The 24,705-nt window shown below is 39.0% G+C and overlaps 2 protein-coding genes and 1 long non-coding RNA gene across 7 annotated transcripts in view; 1 reads left to right on the top strand and 2 right to left on the bottom strand.

Moving 5' to 3' along the window:
* Window positions 1–5,005, top strand: part of CC2D2A (coiled-coil and C2 domain containing 2A) — a 40,306-nt gene extending 35,301 nt beyond the window's left edge. For both annotated transcript variants that reach the window (XM_010710380.3, XM_031553187.1), the window contains 5 exons: window positions 903–1,037; window positions 2,076–2,198; window positions 2,802–2,860; window positions 3,360–3,537; window positions 4,512–5,005. In XM_010710380.3, coding sequence (XP_010708682.1) covers window positions 903–1,037; window positions 2,076–2,198; window positions 2,802–2,860; window positions 3,360–3,537; window positions 4,512–4,700 — 684 coding nt within the window. In that variant the 3' untranslated portion in view covers window positions 4,701–5,005. The remainder of the gene's footprint in view (window positions 1–902; window positions 1,038–2,075; window positions 2,199–2,801; window positions 2,861–3,359; window positions 3,538–4,511) is intronic.
* LOC116216592 lies at window positions 7–3,363 on the bottom strand. 2 transcript variants are annotated; one of them, XR_004159693.1, is made up of 3 exons: window positions 2,420–3,363; window positions 1,872–1,948; window positions 7–134 (listed from the first exon to the last, which is right to left on the bottom strand). It is a non-coding gene; the product is annotated as an uncharacterized LOC116216592 (long non-coding RNA). The 2 variants fall into 2 exon arrangements; XR_004159694.1 differs by lacking the exon at window positions 7–134 and adding an exon at window positions 973–1,176.
* A 1,857-nt stretch (window positions 5,006–6,862) lies between the features above and the next one.
* FBXL5 (F-box and leucine rich repeat protein 5) overlaps window positions 6,863–24,705 on the bottom strand; it is a 32,942-nt gene continuing 15,099 nt past the window's right edge. For 2 of the 3 annotated variants that reach the window (XM_019614953.2, XM_019614950.2), the window contains exons 4-11: window positions 24,114–24,297; window positions 20,899–21,081; window positions 18,885–19,010; window positions 17,882–18,030; window positions 17,611–17,693; window positions 15,284–16,006; window positions 12,834–12,982; window positions 7,693–10,924 (exon numbers count right to left, since the gene is read on the bottom strand). In XM_019614953.2, coding sequence (XP_019470498.1) covers window positions 10,824–10,924; window positions 12,834–12,982; window positions 15,284–16,006; window positions 17,611–17,693; window positions 17,882–18,030; window positions 18,885–19,010; window positions 20,899–21,081; window positions 24,114–24,297 — 1,698 coding nt within the window. In that variant the 3' untranslated portion in view covers window positions 7,693–10,823. Of the gene's footprint in view, window positions 7,516–7,692; window positions 10,925–12,833; window positions 12,983–15,283; window positions 16,007–17,610; window positions 17,694–17,881; window positions 18,031–18,884; window positions 19,011–20,898; window positions 21,082–24,113; window positions 24,298–24,705 lie in introns of those variants that run through there. The other variant, XM_010710377.3, reaches the window with a different exon arrangement.

Below are 24,705 nucleotides of genomic sequence, written 5' to 3'. Positions count from 1 at the left end.
GTAAGAGGATTTTTTTCATTTGGTCAGAATATTAATTTTCATTCTCTGAAGTCTTCGGTTCACATCAATTGATAGAATTGTCTCCTGTTGACACACTGTTTTCCAGGCAGTAATCTAACACTGGTGCTGTTCAACTGAGAGAGAAGAAGCTTGTCTGAGTAGAAATACAATCTGTGGTGGTTATTTTCTCTGCACCCATTGTTTTCATGCTCGGCTTGGTGGCAGCTGCTGTCCTTGTGGTGCAGTACAGTCTGTAAACCTTGGCTGGATTTGGGCACATACGAATGCTGGAAAAATGTCCTGACAGCCAGTAGCAGAGTTAGGGTGGGACTGGTATGGGCTGAGAGGTGGCAGGGATGGAGTGGAGATCACCAAGGATTCCTACTACTTCCAGAGTACTCGGAGAATGTGGGATAGTGAATGAAAAAGCAGTTTTAGGGGTTCCTGATATTTCTTTCTCTATTCCCTCTGTGTCTGAATGAGGAAGGTTGGTGGGTTAAGTGTGAATTGTGCTGCCTAAGAGCAGTCCTTAAGTTAGAGGTTGCCTGGGTTTGTGCTTGGCAGTAGCCAAGGAGGACATGGTGATGCTGAAATGGCACACATTAAATGTGCCTGGGTATAGAATTTCCCATTGGCTCTTAGCTGAAGTAAATATTTTCAGAATTTGTATTTTTCAAATGGCTGAAGGTGTTGCAGGTTAACATTTAATTGCCACAGAAGAGACAGAGGACATTATTATGTAGGTGTTACTTGAATTGTAACAAACCTGTATATTCTTTCAGGATTTTGCCAAAGACATACTATTAATCTCAACAGTAAAAATGTAATATTCCAAACAATACACAGCATACTGACATTAAAGGCAGTTCTAAAGCATCTTTCTTGTATTTTTTCCTTTCTAGGGACAAACCACGTACGTATTAACTTTGGAGCAAAGTCAGTACGTGATTTGGAATCCCAGTACTGGCTGCTTTTACAGGCACTATGATACTTTCTGCCCCTTGCAAAACGTGTACTGTCTGATCAGCTGCGATAACGTAAGTGAGCTCCGTGTCTTCTCCCATTGCTGCACGCCATGCAGTTGGGCATGAGACATTTTTCTTTTCTGTATCATGCGTTTGTCAGCTTAATATTCTAACAGCATCAGCGTAGTTAGTGCTACTGCAAAATCTGAAACTGAGGAAACAATGGGAGCTTAGAGAAGAATCCCTGAGTTCTATTCAAATGGAAACTAAGAGTTTAGAAGTCTGGGCATCAGGTTTTTTTGATCCACTGTAAGGAAACAGTGAGTCAGGCTTCCACCACCCACCCAGATGCAGCTAACACTTATTTTCTGTTTTGAATACAGACAGGGTAGAAGTTCTCTGAAATATCATGCATTTTATGTGGTTAGTTGTTTATTTTTAATTATTTTCTGGGGGTTTAATCCTCAACACAAATAATGAATTTGGAAAGAATGTTCTAAAGGATGTTTATTTTGAAAGCATCCATCTCTTACTGAAAGTGCTCTGGGTACCACTTGGTTTGGTTTGTTCTGCTGCAACACCTGCAGAGTTAGTGAAGAAAAACTTAGCTGTTTCTTCCATACCTATGGAAGTTAAAGACTTCAGTGCCAATGTCCTCATCACTGAACTTTGAACTATAGCATACAACAAAAAGTTTCAGGGCAGGCAGTTCCAATCCACAGGGGCTTGTGGTTGAGCAGGTGTCCTGCCAGCAGCATGTAACCAACTGCAAGCCCAGCCCCAGGGCTTGGGAAGCTATGTGGCATCACACAGGTTGTAAGGAGAACCATTAAGTACAAAAGGTTGCATATTAATTATTAGAGCACCTTACATCTTAGCAGTAGTTTGTTAAAAGCCTGTACCTACCTGCTACCTGCAGGCACAAAATGTTACAGATCAGCACCGCTCCCCTCTTGGTGTGAGAATGCAGAAGTTGGACAGCCCTGTTACACATGAATACAGAATGGTAATTGGTTTGGGAGTTCAAGACTACATAGTAGTTTATTGCCATGTAAGTAACGTATTCCATGGCTGTGACTGTATATTAAAAACAAACTTGCTTTCTTCTAGATTTGGTTTAATATCCAACAGTGGGACTCTCCAGCAAGGATAAGTTTTGATATCAGCAAACCAAAACTTTGGAAGCCTTTCTTTTCAAGAAGCTTACCATACCCTGGGCTCTGCAGCGTTCAGGTACTGATACACTTACAACCAATTTAATGTGAGGAGCTGAGAAATCACAGGATTAGGGAAGAGAAACAGAGACTAAATTCTTTGGACTGCTGTGTTTAAATGTCCTTCTGTGCTAAAACTAGCTTTTAAAAAGACTTTCCCATGCCTTTAAAATTTAAAAGCAGGAATACTGAAAATTTTTTTTATACAAAATGATTGCACATCTGTTATCTTCTAAATACCTGTATAAGAGCTCAGGACAACGCTAAACACTGGGCCAAATCTGGTACACAACCCTAAAGAAAGAAAGAGGAGAACTTTTGTCTTACAGCCAGAAAGGTATTATTTCAATAATGTGTATGTGCACTTAATAAACAAGCAGAAATTCCTCTACAATTAATGGAATTTGTAAGAAGTAGTTGAAGCTTACTCATGAAAAAAATGAAAACACATTACACACAAATATCTACCTAATGTTTTTATTATGTCTTTGCTACAGTATAGATTATTTTGGTTTAATTGTCAACTGTTCATTAACTGTCAAGATAGTAATACCTGAATTAAGTTACAGTGTTGTATAGTTAGAGATTATGCTTTTAATATCAGGGTGTTTTACTTTGCTAGCCTGAAGAACTGGTGTATCAGCATTCGGACAAGGCTGCTGCAGTGGAACTACAGGGCAGGTAATTCTTCCACTAAAACAACTGCTGTCAAAAGGGAAAGAGTGATCACCAAGTGGAGCACCTTCTTACCTTTCTCAAGCACATTCATACCAACATCCTAAAAATGGGCTTTGAATGCTGCCTAGGAATTGAGAATGACTTAAAAAGACCCTTAAAAATACAGTTTAAGATAAGTTCTCTTCTAACAGAGTCCATCAGATAGGAAACTACAGCAATGCTCAATCAGTTCTTCCTAATAAGCTAAAATGGTGTAGGAGTTTAAGAGGCTGAGAGAGCATGGACTAAAGATGTGTGCAGACCCCTGCTCTACCTTTGCTATTAAGCATGGGGACACAATTTAACTACGTTGGCTACGTGATTTTCTTTTGTAGTTTTAGGTAGTATCAAGTTTAACTAAGGTCATTTGTGTTGCTCATAAAACTGTAGGAAGTGGGTCAAGTGAGATCAGGTCAGAATATGAGTAAAGAATATAGTTGCAATAATAAATATTTTATTACAGAATTGAAAAAATACTAAAAGAGAAAATTATGGAATGGAGACCAAGGCATTTAACTCGCTGGAACAGATACTGTACCTCCACCCTACGTAACTTCCTGCCTCTGCTGGAACAAAACCAAGGCAAAGATGTAGAAGATGACCATCAGGCAGAGCTGCAAAAGCAGCTTGGAGATTACAGGGTACAGTTGTGCATATAAATAATTTGTACTGTATGTGTCAATATATGGAAATAACAACCTGTGGTAAGGAGCTGTGTCCTAGGCTATTTGTTCCCTCTTCTACCAAAAGTCACAAGTTATTATACTAAAGATAAATTAATACATTTACAAAATGAAGTAGTGATGGTCTGCTCCATGTGAAAATGTAAGAGATGGATATAAATACAAATATACTTGCCTGGAATGGAGGTAGTGACTGCTGTGGTACAGCAGCAGCAGAACAGTGCAGCTTGTTTATTATATTCAACAAAGTTTCTGACAGTTCTAACACTATACTTATAGGTTGATTGGTACAACTGAGCTCAAGTCTTGCTGGTAAAAAGCTGGCACTGCAAACTTACAGGCACAGAAGTCCATACAACAGTGTGTTTTACTGAAGCTTTCTGCTCTTTAAAAGACAAAATGTGCATAAGTATTCACTGTAGCCAATGCACCATACCCGTACCTCGAGGCTGTTCTAAAAAATAAATCCTTCCTTCTGCTCCTTCATATAAAGCAGACCTAATAGGGATACTGTATGGAAATGAAATTTTGAAAATGAGTTGGTTTCAATTCCTACCTGAAAAGGTTTATGGACAGATGTCTGCCACTTCCCCTTTCCAGACAGCAGAGTACAATGAACAGTATTCTCCAGTTAAGCAGCAGAAAAGTAGCAACATTATGCTCTTTGTTCAGTAACATTCTTTCTTCTAGTTGATTTCTAAACAGCTTCACTTTGAACTTAACTGAAGGAGGTTAGGAAAAATTGCAGAAATCCAACCTCGAGTGTAAGAAATAGAAAGGGGGTATTTAAATTCAAAACTACCTTTTTATTGCATCTCCTCAGGCCAGCAGAGAGAAACTCCATTTTATTGTGCCTGTAAGTTGAAGATGTTACATTTATTCAGACATCTTCTTACCTTATGCGATTTTTTTCCCTTCTCTTTTTCTTCCAGGTATCTGGATTTCCTATTCACATGCCCTTTTCTGAAGTCAGACCTTTAGTAGAAGCTGTACACAGTACTGGAGTTCATACCATTGATGTTTCCAATGTTGAATTTGCTCTAGCTGTGTATGTTCATCCTTATCCCCAAAATGTTCTCTCCACGTGGATTTACGTTGCTTCACTTGTACGGAATCGGTAGTACAGAGCAGTCAGAACACTTCAACTTTGGATGGAGGGAGAAGTAACAGATTGCTCACACTGCTGATTTGAGCTATCCCAGGTAGCTAGAAAGTCTAGCAAGAACCTGATTTTTACAAGCTGCAAACATTTAGCCTTGTTCAGTTTAAAGCCACAGGAGATAACTTAACAACCTCGACCAACAGTTCTGGAATTTCAAGTAAGTTGTCAGTCTCCTCTTTATTTCTGTACATTACTTTATAACTCCCTGTGGGACTTGCCATGCTTAAAAGCATTAAAAATGCACATATTTAGTTAGTGAACTCACTGGTGGAGTTTGTCCTTCTTATTTTGAGGTGAAACTTGGTTCCTGGAATTACACCTTCTAGTTCCTCAAGTTGTCTTCATTGGCGGCAGCCCTTCCGCTCGATTAGAGAGGCTGTCATTCAGGACTGATATAAACTGCTGCACTTTCTCAAAAACCAGGCTCTATTTACTCCCAATTAAATTTCATGCACCAAAAAAGCAAGCATTGAATACTTCCATACTTCTTTTTAAAAACATTTCTCTACTGTGTCTGTGTAACAGCAGCAGCATTCAGGTATTTTCTTTAAAGGTCTAGTAATAAATATTTATACCAAAAATTAAATGTTAAAGCTCACCCATTTTATCTAAGAATTTGATTAAATCAATCACTTGGAGTGCAGAATCTTTTACTGTGGCTACCTGCAGATAATTTTTGAAGTGATCACTAAAAGATTATGTAAAAGTAGTGGTGCTAAGTTGATGCTTATGTGTATCCTTTTCCTTGAGGTACCTTGTTAATTAAACTCTTCCGACTGAAAGCAAGGGTGGGTTCAGCCTAGGAAGTATATTCATCACAACATATCAAAGTTAAAGTAGAGCTTAAGGTTAAAGAGGATTCGGTCCATCCATTAAATGCTGGACAAAACTTTTGGTTTAAAGCCTGGGATGGCCACAGGTCCCCTCTAATCAACAGAAAAGCACCTCTACAAAACTGTCATGAGGCAGCAAGTATCTGTACTGTAATCACAATGCTTTGCTTGAACAACATTGGTTGATTACATCTCTAACATCCACCACCTTTTCAGAAAAGGGTGAAAAATGAACACAACTTTCTGCAGCTGATTCAGCCCTCTATCAGTCTGCATAGGAAACAGTAACTAGTATCTAGCAGTAAAGACAAGAACCACCCCATCTGCTCCTTCCTCACCTCAGAACAGAGGCAAGGAAGCCCGCACATCTCATTACTTCTCTCAGAGCCAGAATGAGTGGCTATTTACATCTAATCTGGGCTTTGGGCACCAAAGAGTTTAATGCAGTTTACTTAAAAGAACAGTTGCTATAACAATGGTATCCTTTCGTACCTCTGGTAGGCTTCCAACTGAACACTGCACATACTTCCTCTAGCTGGATTCAGCTATTAACCACTAGCAGCTATCTCTGAGGCTAACTAAAATTCAGTAGTGTTTTGTCAGTTTTAATGCAAAAAGAAAGTGCTCTCAAACCTTGGAAGGGTTGGTAGGTGAGATGGTATCAGTACAACAAACTGCCACTTATCTCCAGCTGTGCCTGCAAGCTGACCTCCCACACTCAATCTACATAAACCACCTGAACTGCTGTCTTCCTCAATAATTTATTCAAGTAATAAAAAGTGTAAAAATTACTAGTTTGGCATTCTGTTAGCCTGCAAAAACTAGCTTTCCACAAGGTTGCCAGCCACACCCCCTGCATCTGCTTGAAAGAAAACTTACAACCTGAGCAGATGACCATGTAGGTCACAGTACTCACCCTCTCTTGGAACAGCCTCTTCTCCCAGCACCCCACACAGACACGCTGTCCTCAAACATTACTCCTTGCTCTTTTTAGCACAGGTCTCTCAGCCTAACAGTGGCTTCTCTGTATCCCTGCTGCTCCTCTCTGCTGTTCAATGAAGTGGTTGTTCTAAATCAAAACAATGGGGAAAACATCTTCCACAGATTTCTTATGAGTGAAAACTGACTTTCATGGAAGTTGCTTGGAAATGCAGTCACTGCAGGAAGGAACACATATTTTCAAGGTTCACAGTTCAGCTACCACCATCCAGCCCTCACCAAACCTTTTCGGCTTACCAGTATTTATCTCACACCTTGATATCACACTTTGAAAGCATATATATTCCACTGCTAGATCAAGTTTTTATTGGTGGGAATGTTTTATTTGAGTATGTCTTTCAAGCCCAAATACAAAACCAAATGCAAAAGGAAAGTGGGAATTACCCTAATTTTGCAATATAAAGGACAACTTCAAGATGAGAGGAAAGGGGGAGAAACAAGGCTCCTAAAGATGTATTACTGTTACCCAAATGCAAACAATACATTTCAAATTAGCCGCAGAGCTTTATATTGTACTGATGGATTAAAAGTAAGAAACCATTCACTTAACACAAAATAATCCCTTAAAGTATATTTAAGTGCCAAACTTGGAAGAAAGTGGCATTAAAAAAAAAATCTGCATGTTTTCCCATCTTCCCCAAGTAAAGTAAAGGAAAACCCAACACCCTTCAAACCAAATGAGATCGTGAGATTGTTACAACACTGTACAGTACACTTAAGATTCTGAAGTTACGGGCAGGGTCAAGGCTAGTATAACAGATCTCACTCCAAGGATTGTTAACACAAGATGCAAACTGTAAGTAAAGTGCATGAAAGGAAGCCTGCTCAGCTAAATGAAGTAGACTGAAAGATCAGAAGTCAGCGGTCATTCGCCAGAGCGGCAGCAGGCCCGAAAACCACACTGCAAATTCTGGCATCCACTGGCGGTTTCAGCATGAGGACCTGCACAAAAACAGAGCAAATGTGAAAAGAAGAAGATAGGCTTAGAAGTCATCTTCTAACCTTGTTATTCATAAAACATCTTTTGTTTGTTTGCTTACACACAAAACTTCAGCCAGCACTGGGAACACCTGAAACACCACTGGTGGTATCACTGACACCTCACTGAGAAGAGTTGGGTTTTTTTTAATGACAGCTTAGTGCCATGAGTGTAACATTCAGTGACACACGTGTGGGATGAACAACCATCAATCTGCAAACTTCAGAAAGCTCCCACAGCTGCCTTTTAAAATCAAAGCACATTTTCATAATGCATATTTAACTTCTTTTTTCAAATTCAGAGGATGCCATCATGGCATTAACAACCCATCATATGGAAACAGTTCTCAGTCTGGAGTGTTTCTCCACGAGCACAACATAGTTGGCTACAGCTCCTGTACTCTGACTGGAAATCCAAAGACTAAAAGGAAAAATCTGCAGTGACAGTAAAGGTGCTTCATCAGAAACCATAAAGTCTAAAACAGTTCCTCAGAAAGGAAGTTGTGAGCACAGACAGTGTAAGCCAATACTGTAATACTACCCACCTCCACTTACCTTCACTTACTGTTCTCCCTTTAATTTGAAGTGTTAAAAGTGATCATGAGAAACTATAAAATGTATTAGTATGGGATTTTATTTCCTGCAGCCATACGCCTGCTTCAGAAACACAAACATTTGCATGTGGGTTGGCTGAACTCTGGCACCCAACATAACTCAGCAGCACACTTCTAATTAACTAAAGCAAACCGGTAAAGAGCTAACCAGGACAATCCGTTTTCCCCCCTCCATATGTGAAACAAATCAAATCCTTTTGAAATATGTTTCTAATACATTTAGGAGTAACAAAATAACGTAATGAATAAGGGCACCATGCTACGTCTGGCTTGTTTTCCCCCTTGAACAGTAACTTGAAGTCATAATTAATCCCCCAGAACACAGTGTCTTCAAATCAGTTTTCTGCTTCACGCCACACGTCGAGGAGCAATATTCTACAAAATAACTAAGTTAGCATGCATGAGACTGAATAAAATAAACCTGAAGCTATAATCAAGGACAATGGTTACAAATAAGGAAAATAGCAATACTTTAATTTGTAGGTGAACTCATTTTCTATTCTTTTTATTCACCTGAGCTGTGCTTTGATCTTTTGCGTCACTTACAAGCTAGAGTTTGATAGCTTCTTCCAAAGTTCTTTAAAAAGGAGACCTGGCACTTCTGAATGGTTGTTTTAGCAGAGCATGTTCTGTGCAGCACTTCCCAACTCGGAGCTGACCTTCCCCATCACTGCCACAGCTAAGCAGCACATCACAGTAATCTGAAGCGACCGCCACGCTTCCAGTAATAATACTTGTGACAGAACTAGCAGAACCACAGCATCCCAAAGAAGGGAATACTCACTATGTTCTGTATCATGAAGTGCTTAGGTAAAATGAGGCTTGGGGTCGTTCACCCAGAGAAGCAGAGTTAATCAGATTCTCATCTAACCTGCCACTGTCTACATTACTGGTTTAGCTGCCTCTAAACTGGATTACTGTAATGCTCTTTAAACGTACATCGGATTACTTCAGGTGACCCAGAACAAAGGTTTACCTCTTCCTCCTGAACAGCCCTCAGTGTTTTCAAAACCTGCTAATATAAATGTGTCTGGCAAAGATAGAAACATAGCTACCCGATTATTCGATTTTGATTACTTTTAGTAAGGCATACTTCCTAGAAAGAAGTAGAGAATTTCACACAAAATGCACTCCAACCCAGACTGGGGTGGAAGAGTAACTCATGCAAGGCACAGCTGGCTGCTGCCACTGCATCCCTTTAGCTCTCACCTTTGGCAGCAGCAATACTTGTGGTCTACAGCAGGACTGATCCTCAACCCATCTGAGATGGAAAAAGGCCACCTGCTACCCCAGTTCTTCAATTAGTTTATCAAGCAGCTACATAAACACTGACAGCAGGAAGGCAGCAAAAAGGAGCTGTCACAAACACACAAGGAGGGAAGGAAAGACACCTCATTTCCACAGCCACCACTGCAAAGCCACAGCCCAAAGCAGGGGGAAGAGCTGCAGAGGTTTAGAATGCAGCTCAGTGAGAGGCTCCTTTATTCTCAACAACAGATACCACAGTGGATGGTAGTGGAGCACATTACGAGAAAATTACAAGAAAGCGATCAAATTAAGCATTGATCTTGAAAACATAAATGGAAATTTAAAATTAATATTGGCCTTAGGTGCTACTCTTTGTCAGCCTCTGGTGAAGTTACCCAACAGAACATTATCAGAGTGCCTTTGTTATCTGGAGAATTTATGGAGAGATCGAACTCCTAGAAGTCTAATATCAATGCACCCCTGTATAAATCTGCACACAGGAGTTCATAAATCTAAACAGAAATTGCCAAGTTCAGAGTTCCATTGCTGGAAGATAGATCCAGCTGTGACCAAAACATTTTTAAGTGTCACAAGAGAAGAGTGAATCAGAAACTGCCACAGCTTTGTTTTATTAATGCCCTATTCCTTTAATCCCAGCACATGAAAACCACATTTTAAAAAGCCACTAGAAATTAAATCCTGTGTGAAAGCAGCAGCAAGGTACTGCTGCAGGAACTACATTCTAACCCTGACTGCATTACAAGCTTTAAAACTGGAAGTATAATACAGAGACTGAACACAGCTAAGACAGAACAGAACAAAGTGGAGGAAAATAGAAATTTGTAAGTGGCAAGAGGTAACTCAAACATTCAACTTCTCTTACTGAGTTTAGCAAACTGAAGAAACAAATGTGTTTCAGGCATCCAACAAAGTCAGCAATTAGGAGGAGTGTAACAAATTTGTTTTCAGCTGCAGCTGAGGGTTATTTAACTCTAAGTCTTCAGCACAGAGTGAAGCAGGCAGAGGTTCCAAACTAAGTGTTACTATGCAAACCAAGAACTGGTATCATACTGACAGTAAACAAACTAAATCTGGAGATGCATGCAAGTTTACAGGCTCTGCTCATATGAGCTGCATCATATTACTGCTGTACAACAGCTGTGACTGACACCATGAGACATGTACAACAGCTACATGTACAGCAGCATTTGAAATGAAAGTCTGAAAATTGAAAACGCCAAGCAAACAAGTCCACTAAGATTTCCTCAGAGAACATGAGTGAAGCTGCATACGTTGGGCCCTCTGTCAAGCTCAGGCTTTATAGAAAAAAATTTCTGAAAATAGGCTGTAGGTGGAAGTAAAGCCTTTATATTTCAAAGATAACGGGGTATCTTTATTACTCAAAGATGGCTAAATTCCATGCTGTTGGCTCCATTTTTTGTTCTGCAAGACTGACGGGTTTTCCAACGTGATCCCAGAACAAATCTCCTTCCCCGAAAACAATCCCTGATCTGCTGGTGGGCAAAGAAAATTATGAAATTATTCTCTACAGGTCAGTAATTTTTGTACAACACTTAATGTAATCTATATGAGCAAAGAAACGTAAACAGCTTCTGACAGAGATTGATTTAAATTAAACAGCTTTTTACTTTCCCTGCAGTTACATCAAAAATATCAAATGTCATCCCAGGAATCCTGTTGCCCACAGAGTAGAACAGGTATTTGTTCAGCACTATCACAGTGAAATTTAGGTGAAAATAAAGAACAGTATCCTGATAAAGCTGCAGAGAATTCAGTTATAAAAGGCCATTTCTCATTTCAGAGTTTTGCTAGGGTACCTATCTCATAAGAAAGAAAAAAGGAAAAAGGACAATTCATCAATCATCAGGACAATTTTACAAAAGTATTCCAAAATGTATTCTGTTGAAATATAAATAATTTCTTAAGGTTACTATGGAACAGCCAAGCTTTAAAGCAGTGGAGAACTTGCACAAGTGATTCTGGCTTTTTGAACTACGATGATGCACTGTATTTTAGAGACTAGCGCAAGGGAGACAGACAGAAACAGCTAAAGACAAACCAGGACATCAAATCTGGTATTGCTGACAAGTGGAAAAATAGAAAACAATAAGAAAAAAGGAATAAAATGAAGGAGAAAAGGGCTTATAACTGGTCTTTGAAGACATTGTTAAACTCAAGCTGAAGCAGGAAAGTCAGTGAAGGATTTTAAAAAGGTATAAGAGTTTTCAGATTGAAATGCAAGATGTTTTACAAGTCTGTGGTCTAGATGGAAAGGAACTGGGTAACAAACAGCAAATGCATCAAAAGTGTCAAAAAGTCATTAAAAGAGCGTCATAAAGTCATCCAAAAATTATGGAAATAAAAATGATTTAATAGTTTGACTTGCAATGTTAGGATCCAGTCCAATAAAACACATCACCTCACATGAACTTCAATGGATGAAATATCCAAGCGTCAGTACAGTTTCACTCACAGTACCAAAGCTGTGGCTACATCTCAGTATAAATGCAAACTGAGCTCACTACCATGAACTGTTGGGGAAATATAATATTGTTTTACACACAGTTCTTATAATCCTGTGAACTCAGTTATCCTTTCTTTCCATTCTGTTGCACTTACCTGTTTTAAATTCACACATGGAATAAAATCACACCAGGGTTCCCATCTCTAACGCTACGAACGCTTACTGGACCTGACATAACAGACTGGATTCCAGTGCAGTAAACACTAAAAAGACTTCCACCACAAACATTTTATGTATTTATCCAGACCCTTCTCCAGCTGAGATTCAACTCTAAGTAATTCAAGCAAAACTAGAAAAACTAAGTTACATTTCCCACAAGGATACGTGATAGTATTCTACACCAAAACCACTTTAACATGTGAGGTTTGCATAACAAGCCCTGCCCCCTCTACATCCTCCCCCCCCCCCAAATCACTTTACTATCAATCTAATGACAGCTCTGTTTCAAGCACCAAAAAGAAAGCACTCAACTACATCATTTACAGGGAAGAGATGAAGAGGACAATCGTGTGCCAGTTATATACTTACTTTCCAAGCCTCTATTACCTATGCTAATCTGAAGTAAGAGAACACGGACTAAAAATGTCTTCCCCCTAGGCAATACAGAACTATATTAGACTTCAATACCAAAAAAAAAAAACCTGACATAAAGGTTTTAATTTTGTAATTAGTATTTGAATTCAGTGCTACACAGCCAAGAAAAGAGTTTGCAGGCTTTTAGTTTGTGGTTTTGGCGGTGATGCTGTGTGTTGGGTTTTTGGTGGTTTTTTGTTGTTGTTGTTAGTGGTGATATTTTTTTGTTTGTTTGTTTCTAAAACATCCTTAAGCCAGACATTACTCCCCAGACAAGGATCACACCTTCATAAAGACATTACCGTTAATGTTGTCACAGTAGTAAAAGTGTTCATCATTTAGAGAAGGGCATGCAGAAACTAAATCCTGCAGGCCTGCACCAGTTACAGTGAGACAACCCGAGAGATTGAGGTGCTCCAAGTGTGGCAGTCCTCCTCCCAAAGTCAACGCCCTGTTAACAGACAGAAAGAGGGGTGTTAAAAGCTTGCACAGCACTACATTGACAAGTACTCCTGTATGTCACCAAGTCACATATTTATAACATCTTGCAAGAAAATCACACCTCTAATAAGCCACTTAATTTCAAGTCTGGCATCCCATACGGTTAATCAGCCTTGAAAGCACACAACAGGGCAGAAAAATGAATCCATCTCTACAGAAATTAACAATTCCTTTTGACAGAAACACATTTCAGTGGGAAATCACTGTTTATTAATGACTCTGGGGATGACCAAGTACTTCTAAGAGCCAGCATGACACACTTCTCCAGTGCACTGCTGGTCTTTGGTGAGACTTCCATGGTGATGTATATTTCTCAACATATCCCAAAAACAGAACTGTATGACATTCCCAAAGTTTGGTGTGCAAAACTTCCAACAGTTTGAGTATTGTTTCTTATCAGTCAGTTCGAAACTCAAGTCATGTTTTCTGAGGTCAGATAAATTTTTACCGGCAGAGCCTCTCTCTGCCAACACACTACTGCATGTTACTCAAACCAAATTCTATTTTCCCTCCAAGTGCAAGAGTTCAACTGCAGATAAATCAGCCTCAAGGCTGTGGTGCATCTGACCCTTCACTCTGTTAGGCTGACTGCTTCTCTGCACTCACAGGAGAGCTAACCGCGTTCAATCACAAGCTCACCCATCGGAAGGAGAGAACAGACAAAGCCACTCATGCTTCAATCAACATGTTTCAGGTTCAAGCAAAGGCCTTTTCAGTTTTATGTCCTAAGAGCACGAGTATACAAAATTTTCCACTGTCAGCAGACGGGAAAAAGAACAACTAACAAAACCAGCTATCAGTATAAAGTTCAGTTTATACGAAATGAACTGCCAAATATTTACATTAGAGTCACATTATTTTCTCTTCCAGGACCCAAAGTATTATAGAAGTGCAGGAAGCACTTACTGCAGAATTCACTCTCAACTCTTAACATTCCCCTGTATCTAAAAAGCACTGATGTGAAACTGGCACAACTAAACACTCCCTATGACTCAAAAATCATGTCTTCTTTGATTCTAGAAGACTCAGTGAGGAATAACACCAGTAACACGTCAGCTACATGCAGCACTAACTATCCACTGCCAAATGAACCAGTCAGCAGTACCAGTCTGCTCCAACACCTGGACAACATCAGGCTCAGACACAAAGCGCAGCTATCTGTCCCAAAATAACTGCTAGGAGACATCTGAACAGCTGTATTCTAAGTTCTTTGTCAAAGAGAGGTGAAGTCTATGGAGAGGCAATTCAATGCCAGCAGTCCTTTACAGTATTTGTCCACTGTACAGTACAAGTAGGTATGAAGTCTCTGAACTGCAAGCAGCTCTAATTAGTCCCAGAAGCTACAGCACATCTGAGCAGGTGCCTGCAGCATTTTTGTCTTGTCTCATTTTCATTATGAAGCTGTTACTACACACTTCTCACATAACACACAGCATCAATTACACAAGAGGGAGTGTTTTAAACTTGAGACGGGAGGTTTAGGTTTTTAGATATTAGGAAGTTTTTCACACAGAGGTTGGTGAGGCAATGGAACAGGTTGCCCAAGGAGGTTGTGGATGCCCCATCCCTGGAGGCACTCAAGGCCAGGCTGGATGTGGCTTTTGGCAGCCTGGTCTGGTGGTTGGCAACCCTGCACATAGCAGGGGGTTGAAACTGGATGATTGTTGTGGTCCTTTTCAACCCAGCCCATTCTATGATTCTATGAACTGTCACGAAGCTGCCTCAACACTCAAGCTAACTTCAACTAAATTCTATGCTTTATATAAAACCACTTCTAACATGTTCTTACACACATAGAAAATTCTGTCATCACCCAGACAAGTTAAATGCAATGCTACTCTGGTTTGGTTTTAAAGCTTGAAGAGTATTCATAAGTTTGGCAGGCATAACAAGAGGAAAAGAAAAAAAAAAACCAGCATTGAATTTCCTAATAAGAAATCACTACAAATCAAATCTAAATGAGTAGTAAATTATGCTTTTATCTACTGCAAGCAAACTTAGCAAAATGCTTCATTTCAGAGGAGCTAAAACAGTTTTTTTTTAATCCTTTCATTCAAAGGAAGAGTTGGAAGAAAATTTTCACATCTGCTATTCTCAATATTTTGAGATGCAAGGACTGCTTAAGATATATCAGATGTTCTCAATAAAAATGCTTAAACTGAAGCTAGGTAGATTCAACCCAGAGCAACCCAACCATACAGATAATACAAAAACCACACTGCAGCAAAACAGCTCAGAAATGTCTTTTCACCTGAGAGCACGATCTGTGATCTGGTAACACCCAGACAGACTGAGAAACTGAAGAACTCGTGCAGTCTCTTCATCTGGTTTGTCACTGCCAGAGTATGCCAAGTCTTTTTCCTCTGACTGTTTAGTCCTTGTTGGTTTTTTACACAGTGCAGAGGACTCTGGAAGTGCTCGAATAGTTCTTAGTGCTGTTCCAGCACAGCAAAATGAGTGACCGCAGTAAATGAAGTCAGTAGAAGCACAGTGCTGCTGCCACCCTCTAGTCCTTAAACCATAAATGTCTCTACTACAGCAAGATGCAGAACAATTAATGTGGGATGCTGGCTCCACGAGACAAAATCCTTCAACGTTTCTGTGTCTCCACTCCGCAGCATCTTCAATATCAGCTAAATCATCTGCATTCAGCATCCACACATACGCAGAACTGAAGTTTTCAGAGCTGTCAGGCTTAGTCCAATGATGCTTACTGTCTGTTCCCTCGATGAGGTTTTCATTGTTGATTTCATGCAAGCAATTATACTTCTTGTTGGACTGCAGAGTAATCTCTCTGTTTTTCCATGAAGTCTTAGCATTTCTGTTTCTGCAGCCTTTCAGAACGCCTCTGTTATGGTGAGTTGATATGATACCCAAAGCTCTGGAAAACCTCTCTATGGCCACATCAGTGATTTTTTCACATCCAGACAGATCAAAGTGGCGAAGGTTTTGACAACAACCAACTGAAGACCAACTGAAATAAAATGAAAAGCAATTACTTGTTTTTGTTCAGAAACAGACATTGCAGCTACACATACAAAAGGACATTTCAAAAGGGAAATACTGATATTAATTCACAGAACATTAAAAGTTCTCTCAGATTACAGGTTAGGTTTGACACTGCAAGTAAATATGCCTAGAAGTTATGCCTAAAGAAACACGAAATGAATCACAAATCAACAACACTATACTTTTCCATATATTGAAATGTAAGGTGTCCACATTTACTAAACCTTGAATAATTCATAAGAAACTGCAAGAACCAAATACATGCAACAATTTCAAAAACAGTTTTTTTCTGTATATAATGCTGATCCCTAAAGCCAGGTAACTAATGAGAAATCAAGTATTTATCAGAAAGCTGAAAAATGTGAACTTAATGAATTAGCAAATTTCACCAAAGGAAGTGAAACACCTGTAATATTCAGTTCGAAGTATTTTAACAGTTGCAGTTTATTACTGTTTTGAGTTTCTGAAGCTTGCATGCCTACATAGACTGAAATACCAGTGGCCTTAGATCCTATATCTTTCTCTCCAGAACTTCCTGTTTCTTTCAGAGAAAGTATCTGGTCTGCTGAAACACCCTGTGTATGGTATTTGTTATTCCGTAGGTGATTAGCCTTAGCTATGCACACTTACTTATTAATACAAATTCACCCTTTTTATGTTTTACGTTTCAACTGAAACAAATTTGATCTATAGTAGTACTGTTGCATTATTAATTATAAAAATATATAGTCTATTTACCTTTACCACAGTTAATGGAAAGTGTTAACATCTACAGCAAATGAAACCTATTTCTGAATTACAGATTTTAAGATTGGATGTACAGATATATAGCGAAGGAGAAGAATATTTAACTAGAGATTGACAAAGGCTCACAAAGATCAAATTCTGAACCATGTAAATTCCATTAAAGTCTTCATGTTAATTTAAACTTCTTGTACAAGCTGCAGAGCACTTGTGAGCAACCATGCTGGTAACATTTTAAGGTGCTGTTAATAAACAGAACTTGAGAGCACTGTATGATGAAAGCGTTGTGTAGTGAAACAACCATTGAGTTCCAGCATCATACAAAGACACTTCTGTGCAGGTTCTGCACCCATACTTCATCCCAGTGATGCTAAATGTATTTTCTGCAGACTTCTGTAAAACTCAGGAATCCACAGTAATACCCCTAGGCCCTACAACTTTACTCACCATTTGACCTGCATCTTAAAAACCAGTGCTCCAAACATTACCTGACATGTTGGAACAAGAAGTGCAATAACTCCTAAAAATATATCTATGAATAATTTCAAGTTATTAGAATTAGCATGAAATTAAATTGCTACGAAAGCTATACTTTGATGGGTTTTAAAAATAGCTAAGACAAGGATTCTAAAATGGCCATTACTAAGCCAGGCTTTACTTACTGTTTCATTCACTGTTAATCTGGCTTACTCCTTCATTAAGTGTGAACATAAACTGATCTCTATTTCTCGCTCATACTTGAAACAGAGTAATAGATCCTTGAATGCTTCCTCTCCATCCCTTCATTTTTACTCACTGATTTTCAGGAAATAAAAATTAACTAACCTTTCAAACGCTGAGTCTGAAATATCAGTTTGAGTGAGATCCAAATATTCCAAATTGGGGCAAAGCTCCAAGATCTGTCTAACCTGAAAAAGGAAGAATAATCAGCAATCATTAGCCAAGAAGACTACAGCGTCAGAGTCAACATGCGCAGTTAAATTCTTTTGAATTGCAACTTGTTTTCACAACCAGCGCGCTTTAAACTCAGACAAATCAGTTACTAATTATAGGCTGCAAAGCCACAATTATTAAGTGCTAGCTTCAAATTACATACCATTTTGCTGGACACTGCAGAGCTGTAGGCCAGTACTAACGTCTTCACTGAGGAGCCTACATGTGGGAGAACGTTATGAATTAAGCCGTGAAGTAAACGCTTTTCCATCTGTGCTATATTAATGGCAAGTGAATCTTCTGCTGCTTCTTCTGCAAAATAAAAGCAAAGAGAAAGACTTAAAATGCATCTGGCCAATTGGAATCCATGCTGTCAGCTTACATCACACAGGCTATCTGGAAACCGAAGAACCTCTAACAACACTTAAGTTTCAGAAAGCACCCTGCATCAAAACTCCTGCTGAATTTTAGCTCCATTCTTAAGTCTCATCTTGAAAATGTTTGTCTTTCTGACAGTCCTGAAGAGTTTGACTCCAACAGCAAGTAAAAATAGTAGCCTGGAACTGCAGCTTCCACTGACTTGCTGTATACAGTGAAATGCTATCTCATAGGCCACTTCACATGCTGTGATTCAATAGCTTAATACAAATTTTACTTTAAATTTAGAATACATTAGGATGCAACACGATTCATCTAAGCTTCCTGGAGACAAAGCATCTTTTTCCTCCTTTTAACTCCTGACATGTCCCCATAACTCTTCTTTCACCTGACTCACATTTCCTCTCTCCTAGATTAAGTGATTCAGCATGTCAAAATCAGCTGCCTTTTTTCTGTTGGTGGTGGTGGTGAAAATCTCCCCTGGCTTCTTGACCCAACTGAGAGTCGGGATGAGATGAAAATAGGGACAAGGCACTCCCTTCAGCAACACCAACTAGTTGCTAGACAAAACTTCTGAAGTTCATTCTCACTGCCCAAGTCTGCTTGGCTTAGAAAGCATTTACCTAGATAGAATGTGTTTCTGCATCTGTCATTATCTTACAGTATGGGAATCAAATATGAAAATCTAGTAGAAACAAAAGGTTTTAGACAAATGAACACATCTCATAAACACTATAGTTACATAATCTCTAAGAAAAACAATTTCACCAAAATCCGAGTTTACCTACCAGACTCATCTATGTCAGCATCTTCATCCCATTCCTGGAAAGCACGACTTTCATCTTTTCTATTTTTTACCCATTCCTCATCAGGTTCCGTCTCAAGATCTGCTGCAGGACCACTGTACCAATCACCTGCTCACCCATTAAAAAAAGAAAAGATAAACTTAAGAGGAGAAAGCAGTAGTAACAACCATATCACCAACCACTATTTTTTTCATTCATTTTTAGTACAACAAATCCATGATCATAGAACTCAAACTCCACAAGTAGCCTACTTACACAGCAATATTAACATTGAATTATAATTTACGTAGGACAACAACAGACAATCATTTTCTACAATGTCTGAATGAATGCCAACATCAGTTCCACTATTTCAGTTGCCAGAGAACCTCTTCCTCTACTCATAGGTTACCACTCAGGGGCAACGTACTTCCAGTTTGCGTATGCTGTAATGTTGGGCTCAGGATATCCCACTATCTTACTAGTAGGAAATTCCACTAGATCCGAAGAAAAACAACCCCTGTTGAATGCTATTAAGTGTAAGAAACTTCTGCCTTTACCAATATAGACTGTGACCATAATATCCAAATTATTTGTCAGCCACCTATAAAGGAAAAGGGTTCTCAACATTTCTCAACTGAGCCTGTAATTTTATGCTGTTTTCAGCATGGGGCTTTTTTGTTTTGTCTTGGGTTGTTAGATATTTTTAAGTTTTGGTATTTTTGCCTTTTTTTTTTTTTTTTTTTGAGAAGCTTCCATCCAGTTTAGGACACTTCTCCACAAACAACTACATTAGTATAGACAGTACGTCATGGGAATAGCTTCCTGTTATGCCAAAAACAGGTTTAGGAACATGCCAATTTAGGCAGCTGCCAATTACCTCTTTTGTGTAACATTTACACATCAAGTTAACTACGTTTTAGACAAAAATTCAAAGAATTTGAACTTAAAAACCCCTCTGCAGACAGTCAAGTTCATTGCAGCTTTGAGACCAATCTATAATTTTAACTTAAATTTATACAGCCAAAGAAATAATTGAGACCAGAAGGTCACTTAACTCTTCTCTGCCCTTCAAAGATTCTAGAAACCATCAAGGTACAACAAGAAAGAGTTCCTACCTTTTAGATCAGAATTTTAGTTACATGGCATCAGTTGTGAGGTTTGCAATGAGATACCTCAGTGATTGTTTAATATTTACAGAGATCTGGACAAAAACAAGTATTTTAAGCTATAGATACACTCTGACTTGTAACTGGCCTTAAGAGAATAGGAATATTTTGTCTGTCTGAACAGGCAGTTTCACAAAAAGTTATATTTCTCAGTATGGAATGTATAAAAAACAGAAGTTGTAATACACCACCTTGTAGTCCTTACTGCAGTACAACTGAAGATATTTAAAGAAATGACAATAAAACTGACCCACACAGTTTCTTTGAAGTATGTAAAAGTGTTTGAATGTAAAAATTAAGCAAGAACAGGTCATGACAAGTGCTACAGTTTCGCTGTTTTGAACTTCAGCTCTGCAGCTATGTGTGAAGCACAGAACAAACTTCTCAAAGGACAACAGATTAGTTGGAGCTAACAAAAACATCCTATTTCTACCTAATAACATAATGAAATAAAAATGTTACTGGAATAGTTGCAGCAGAAGCACTTACAGCTCAAACCCCCTACGCTATAATTAAGATGTGGTACTACTGAACATAGTCATTAGCAGTGATGCAAGACAACAAACCTCAGTAAAAATAACAAGCTCTTGTATGCAAGAGCTACTCATAAGTAATAACCAACATTTAGTTTCTTAATACCTCCATCTTGTAGATTTTAAAAAACTATTTATTTTAACATTTTACCAAGTATCAAGGCAGCCCCTGGTCAGGAGGGTACAGCCTTCCAGCATGCTCAGCTCTCAGGACTGCTGCCTATGGCATGACAATAATAAAACACTTCATTGTCTTCTACAGACTCAACTTCTGTTACTGACAATGTTTCCTTGAAAGGCCAAAATTTAACTTACCTCTGGCCCAGCGAACAGGATAAAGATGTTTCCAAAGAGATCCAGTTTTAGCCAGCTGTGACCATTCAGTGCTTACTTGGCTACACTGACATAGTTCCTGGGGATTAAGGTAACTGAAAATGGTCACCATCACTTCAGGAGGAAGATTAGTAATATTTGTGGTGTGCCCAGTTACTTCAGCTTCTGAAACACACAAAGGTTGTGTTCTGTGAAGCACACCCTTGTAGCTTTAAATAATAATGATATAACTTATATTTTATCATTTATCTACTCAAAATGCATTTAAAAATTTTTAAACAACTGTTTGACAAAATAAATGAAAACACACACATTGCTTTGCCTTTAAAAGCTTCTACTGTTATATTACCTTAATACAAAAGTTTAGGTTTTCTTTATGCTGTTTTCCCACCTGGTTAGCTTTTTTCCCCCCCGACTCTGACCCCACAAGGCTTCAAAAAAAGCCCTGGACAAAAATAAACTGCTCCTCATTCCACATGTGATATATAAATATACCTGCTTTGTCAGATTTCCAGTAAATGCTCACTGAAAGCTCTCGGCCTCTTGACTGGGACACAGCAAGAAGTCCACACACAGCTCTTGGCAGCTGCCTCATTTTTATTTCTAGCTTTTACTTCAAGTTTAGGCAAAAAATTTTCATCTTCTGAATGGTGACAAGTCATTTGGGCCAGAAGGAAAGACTAAGAATTAGGTTAGTGACTAAACATTAGCTATTGTATTCCATACTTCAATGGACAACAGTAGGAGTCATCTCTAACAGCTCTCTCTCATTTACACCATACTAGAGAGCTGCAAGTGTTGCACATAGGTCACTCCAAAATTAATGCCTCCTATTTATTTCCATGGAAGCTACAAAGAGCCCAATAACACTGCTTGACAGAGCAAATAACTCAGATACAAAGCACTGTTTTTCAACATACTGACCACCACTAGCTCTGCATTTTCAACACCTATGAAAAACAACCTGCACGCTATGCTCAAAAAAATCTGTACCAGCAGAGGTGACCCAGCTGCAAAGATGGTGTCACTGCAAAGAAAACATTGCCCACACCATCCATCTTTCATCAGCACAAGCAAATGGAAGCCACAAGGCACCAAATCCAGACTACAGGGTGGGTATGGGAGGACAGCCCAGCCAAGACTGGCAATGTGCTTATGGTCTTCAGACCTGTCTGCATTACAAGGGAAAGACTGTCTTCTTGTGGAGACAGAACAAAGGGAAATGACCACAAACTTGAACACAGGAAGTTCTGCACCAACATGCAAAGGAACTTCACAGTAAGGGTGACAGAGCACTGAACAGGCTGCACAGGAAGGTTTCTCCTTCTCTGCAGCCTGCAGTAGGGGGCCTGCTTTGCAGGGGGGTTGGACTCAATCTCTGGAGATTCCCTCCAGCCCCTGTAATTCTGTGACTCTTCTCTGGTACAACTCAGAAGTTTGGGTCTTCAGTTTAGTCCGTGTCACAATGTAGCAGTCACAGCTGATGGTTCATCTGGGTTCCAGGAAATCCAGAAGGATCATTTCTTTGCTATCCCAAAAGACTGTACGCATCAGCTGTTAAGGGCTGTGTCCTGACCTTTTTCTTCAACAGGGAATTCACATGTCAGCAGGAAGATTCTGTCTCTGCTGCCACAACACAATCTGCCTATGGCATCATGGGCCAACATAATAAAATTACTTTTGGAGTAGCCCTTAAAAAACAGGATATTCAGAGAACATGTAAGGTTTTTTTTTGTTTTGTTTTGTTTTTTTCCTATTTTAGAGAATTTTTATGATTTGCGTAGGGTCAATTAACTTTACTTGAGAAAAAAATATTTCTAAAGAGGTTTTCAGCAGTCCTTAAAAACAGCAAGTTTCAGAAATCATTAAGGATTTAAAGTTAGAGTTTGACTGTGAGACAAGGATCAGGTCTTTCTCCTTTGCAGGAATGCTTCAAAGGTGACTAATGTAAAATAATTTACCCTGTGATAATCTGTTGCTATTTCAAAAACAAAGATGGAATTGTAGTTTCACTTGATGAATCAAGGTGTTTATTGGGGCATCTGTCCAGTCACTGCACACTGAGCACAGGGAATTTCACATTAAAATTCTGTTAGAACTATGCAAGGCTACAGTTGTGAAATTTCTTCCATTTTTAAAAATTGAAAGATTTTTCCCCTTCCCTGAAGTCCAGAACACAGCTGTTGCAGAATTAGCACTGTCCCAAAACTGCAATTCTAGCTAGACAAAATAGCAAGAAAAGCCATAAAGCTACTTCCGTCATATTCATCTGCTCAGGTACAACAGTATTTCACACCATGAATAGCAGTCTCTTTTGACCAGTTGAGTAACTCAGAGAAGTCAAGACTCATCAGAAAGAATAGAGTTTTTCCACGTTTTCCTGATGAGAGCAGCACACCTTATCTAAGAGGAAGCTATTTGTCAGTTTCACTCCAACATTATGTTTTTGACACATTAATTCCCTTTTGCTACATTAACTCTTTTCTGTAGTTAGGAGTGAGAACCATAAAGACTGAGGTCATAGGCTGCTTCCCGTCACATAGGAGCCTGAAGTGCACTTCAGTAGTTATCCATTCAGATTAACAGGGATTTTCCAACAGGGAAAGCAGAGTTACACAAATGCAAACAAAACATCCACTTTCAGAACGCATATTTCATCTCATGTACTCACACACTGTATGGATTCATTCCCCTGCATCACTCTACAAACACATCTTCCTTTCAGATTCCCAAGAGACCCAGGGAAATTAGCTAGTGCAGCAGGGGAAGGCAAACTGCTTTTTAGTTTAAATTTTGCTGGTTGACTAACTACTCTGCGTTACTAAACTATCAACAGAAAAGCTTACAGAGCAGGCCTGGAACCCAACAGTTAAAGGCAGGGCCTGCAAATAGAAAATATACTTTTGATGGAAGGAATTAAAATTCATGCATCATTTCTACCTGTTTATCATACAAAATATTATAATGGGAGTGAGGGAAGAGAAAAAAGCTTGTGTAAAGATAAACAGTATCAGTTACAAGTTGCCAAAACCCTGTATCAAATGGAAGCCTTCCAGTTTCTGATCTGTTTTGAAGGAATGCATGTTTTCTAAAAACTATTTTATCTACTTGAGATAACTAAAGTTACATACTATGATGTGGCTTTTTAAACAAAATTGCATTTGAAAAACTGTTTTCACTTTAATTAAATGCCTCACCTTGATCTGTCTTCTCATCCACAGAATATTTAAAGACCTTCTGAAGCTCTTCAGCTTGATTCCACTTACTAAGACCTCTGAATTCTGCAGCTTCCTTCTGTGAGCAGTGTTGTGCAATTACTTTCTTTTTAATATCTTTCAGTTCTTCGTAAGTAAAGTATTCCATCAACATTGGCTGAAAAACCTGAGGCAAAAAAAACCAGTCCAGCACCGACAAAGGCAAATCAATAACGCTACACAAATCTAGCAAGACAAAAATTTCCTCTTTCCAATTCTCACCAAGTAAATATGGCATACATGAATAAACTTAAGGACAAGATCACATAACTTCTACATTCTAACCCTGTGTTTGCCAGTGGGTCACTGAATAGTTTCAAGCATGCTGTTACTTGTTTTCTCCAAAAGGAAAGGGAAGGGACACACATTGCTCAAACTAAGTAACTTATCAATGTACTCACATGGAAGGCAAAGTGGCAGGGCAAACAAACATGAGGGAAGATTTCTCTTGGATAGACTTTGGAAGATTTATTCTCTCCGAAGATGCTTCTCAGTTTTTGGATACCCATAAATCATCAGACTGGCACTACTAGTC

The sequence above is a fragment of the Meleagris gallopavo genome, chromosome 4 (assembly GCF_000146605.3).
Source record: "Meleagris gallopavo isolate NT-WF06-2002-E0010 breed Aviagen turkey brand Nicholas breeding stock chromosome 4, Turkey_5.1, whole genome shotgun sequence".
NCBI classification, from domain to species: Eukaryota; Metazoa; Chordata; class Aves; order Galliformes; family Phasianidae; genus Meleagris; species Meleagris gallopavo.
This window is presented reverse-complemented; position numbering and strand designations above follow the sequence as displayed.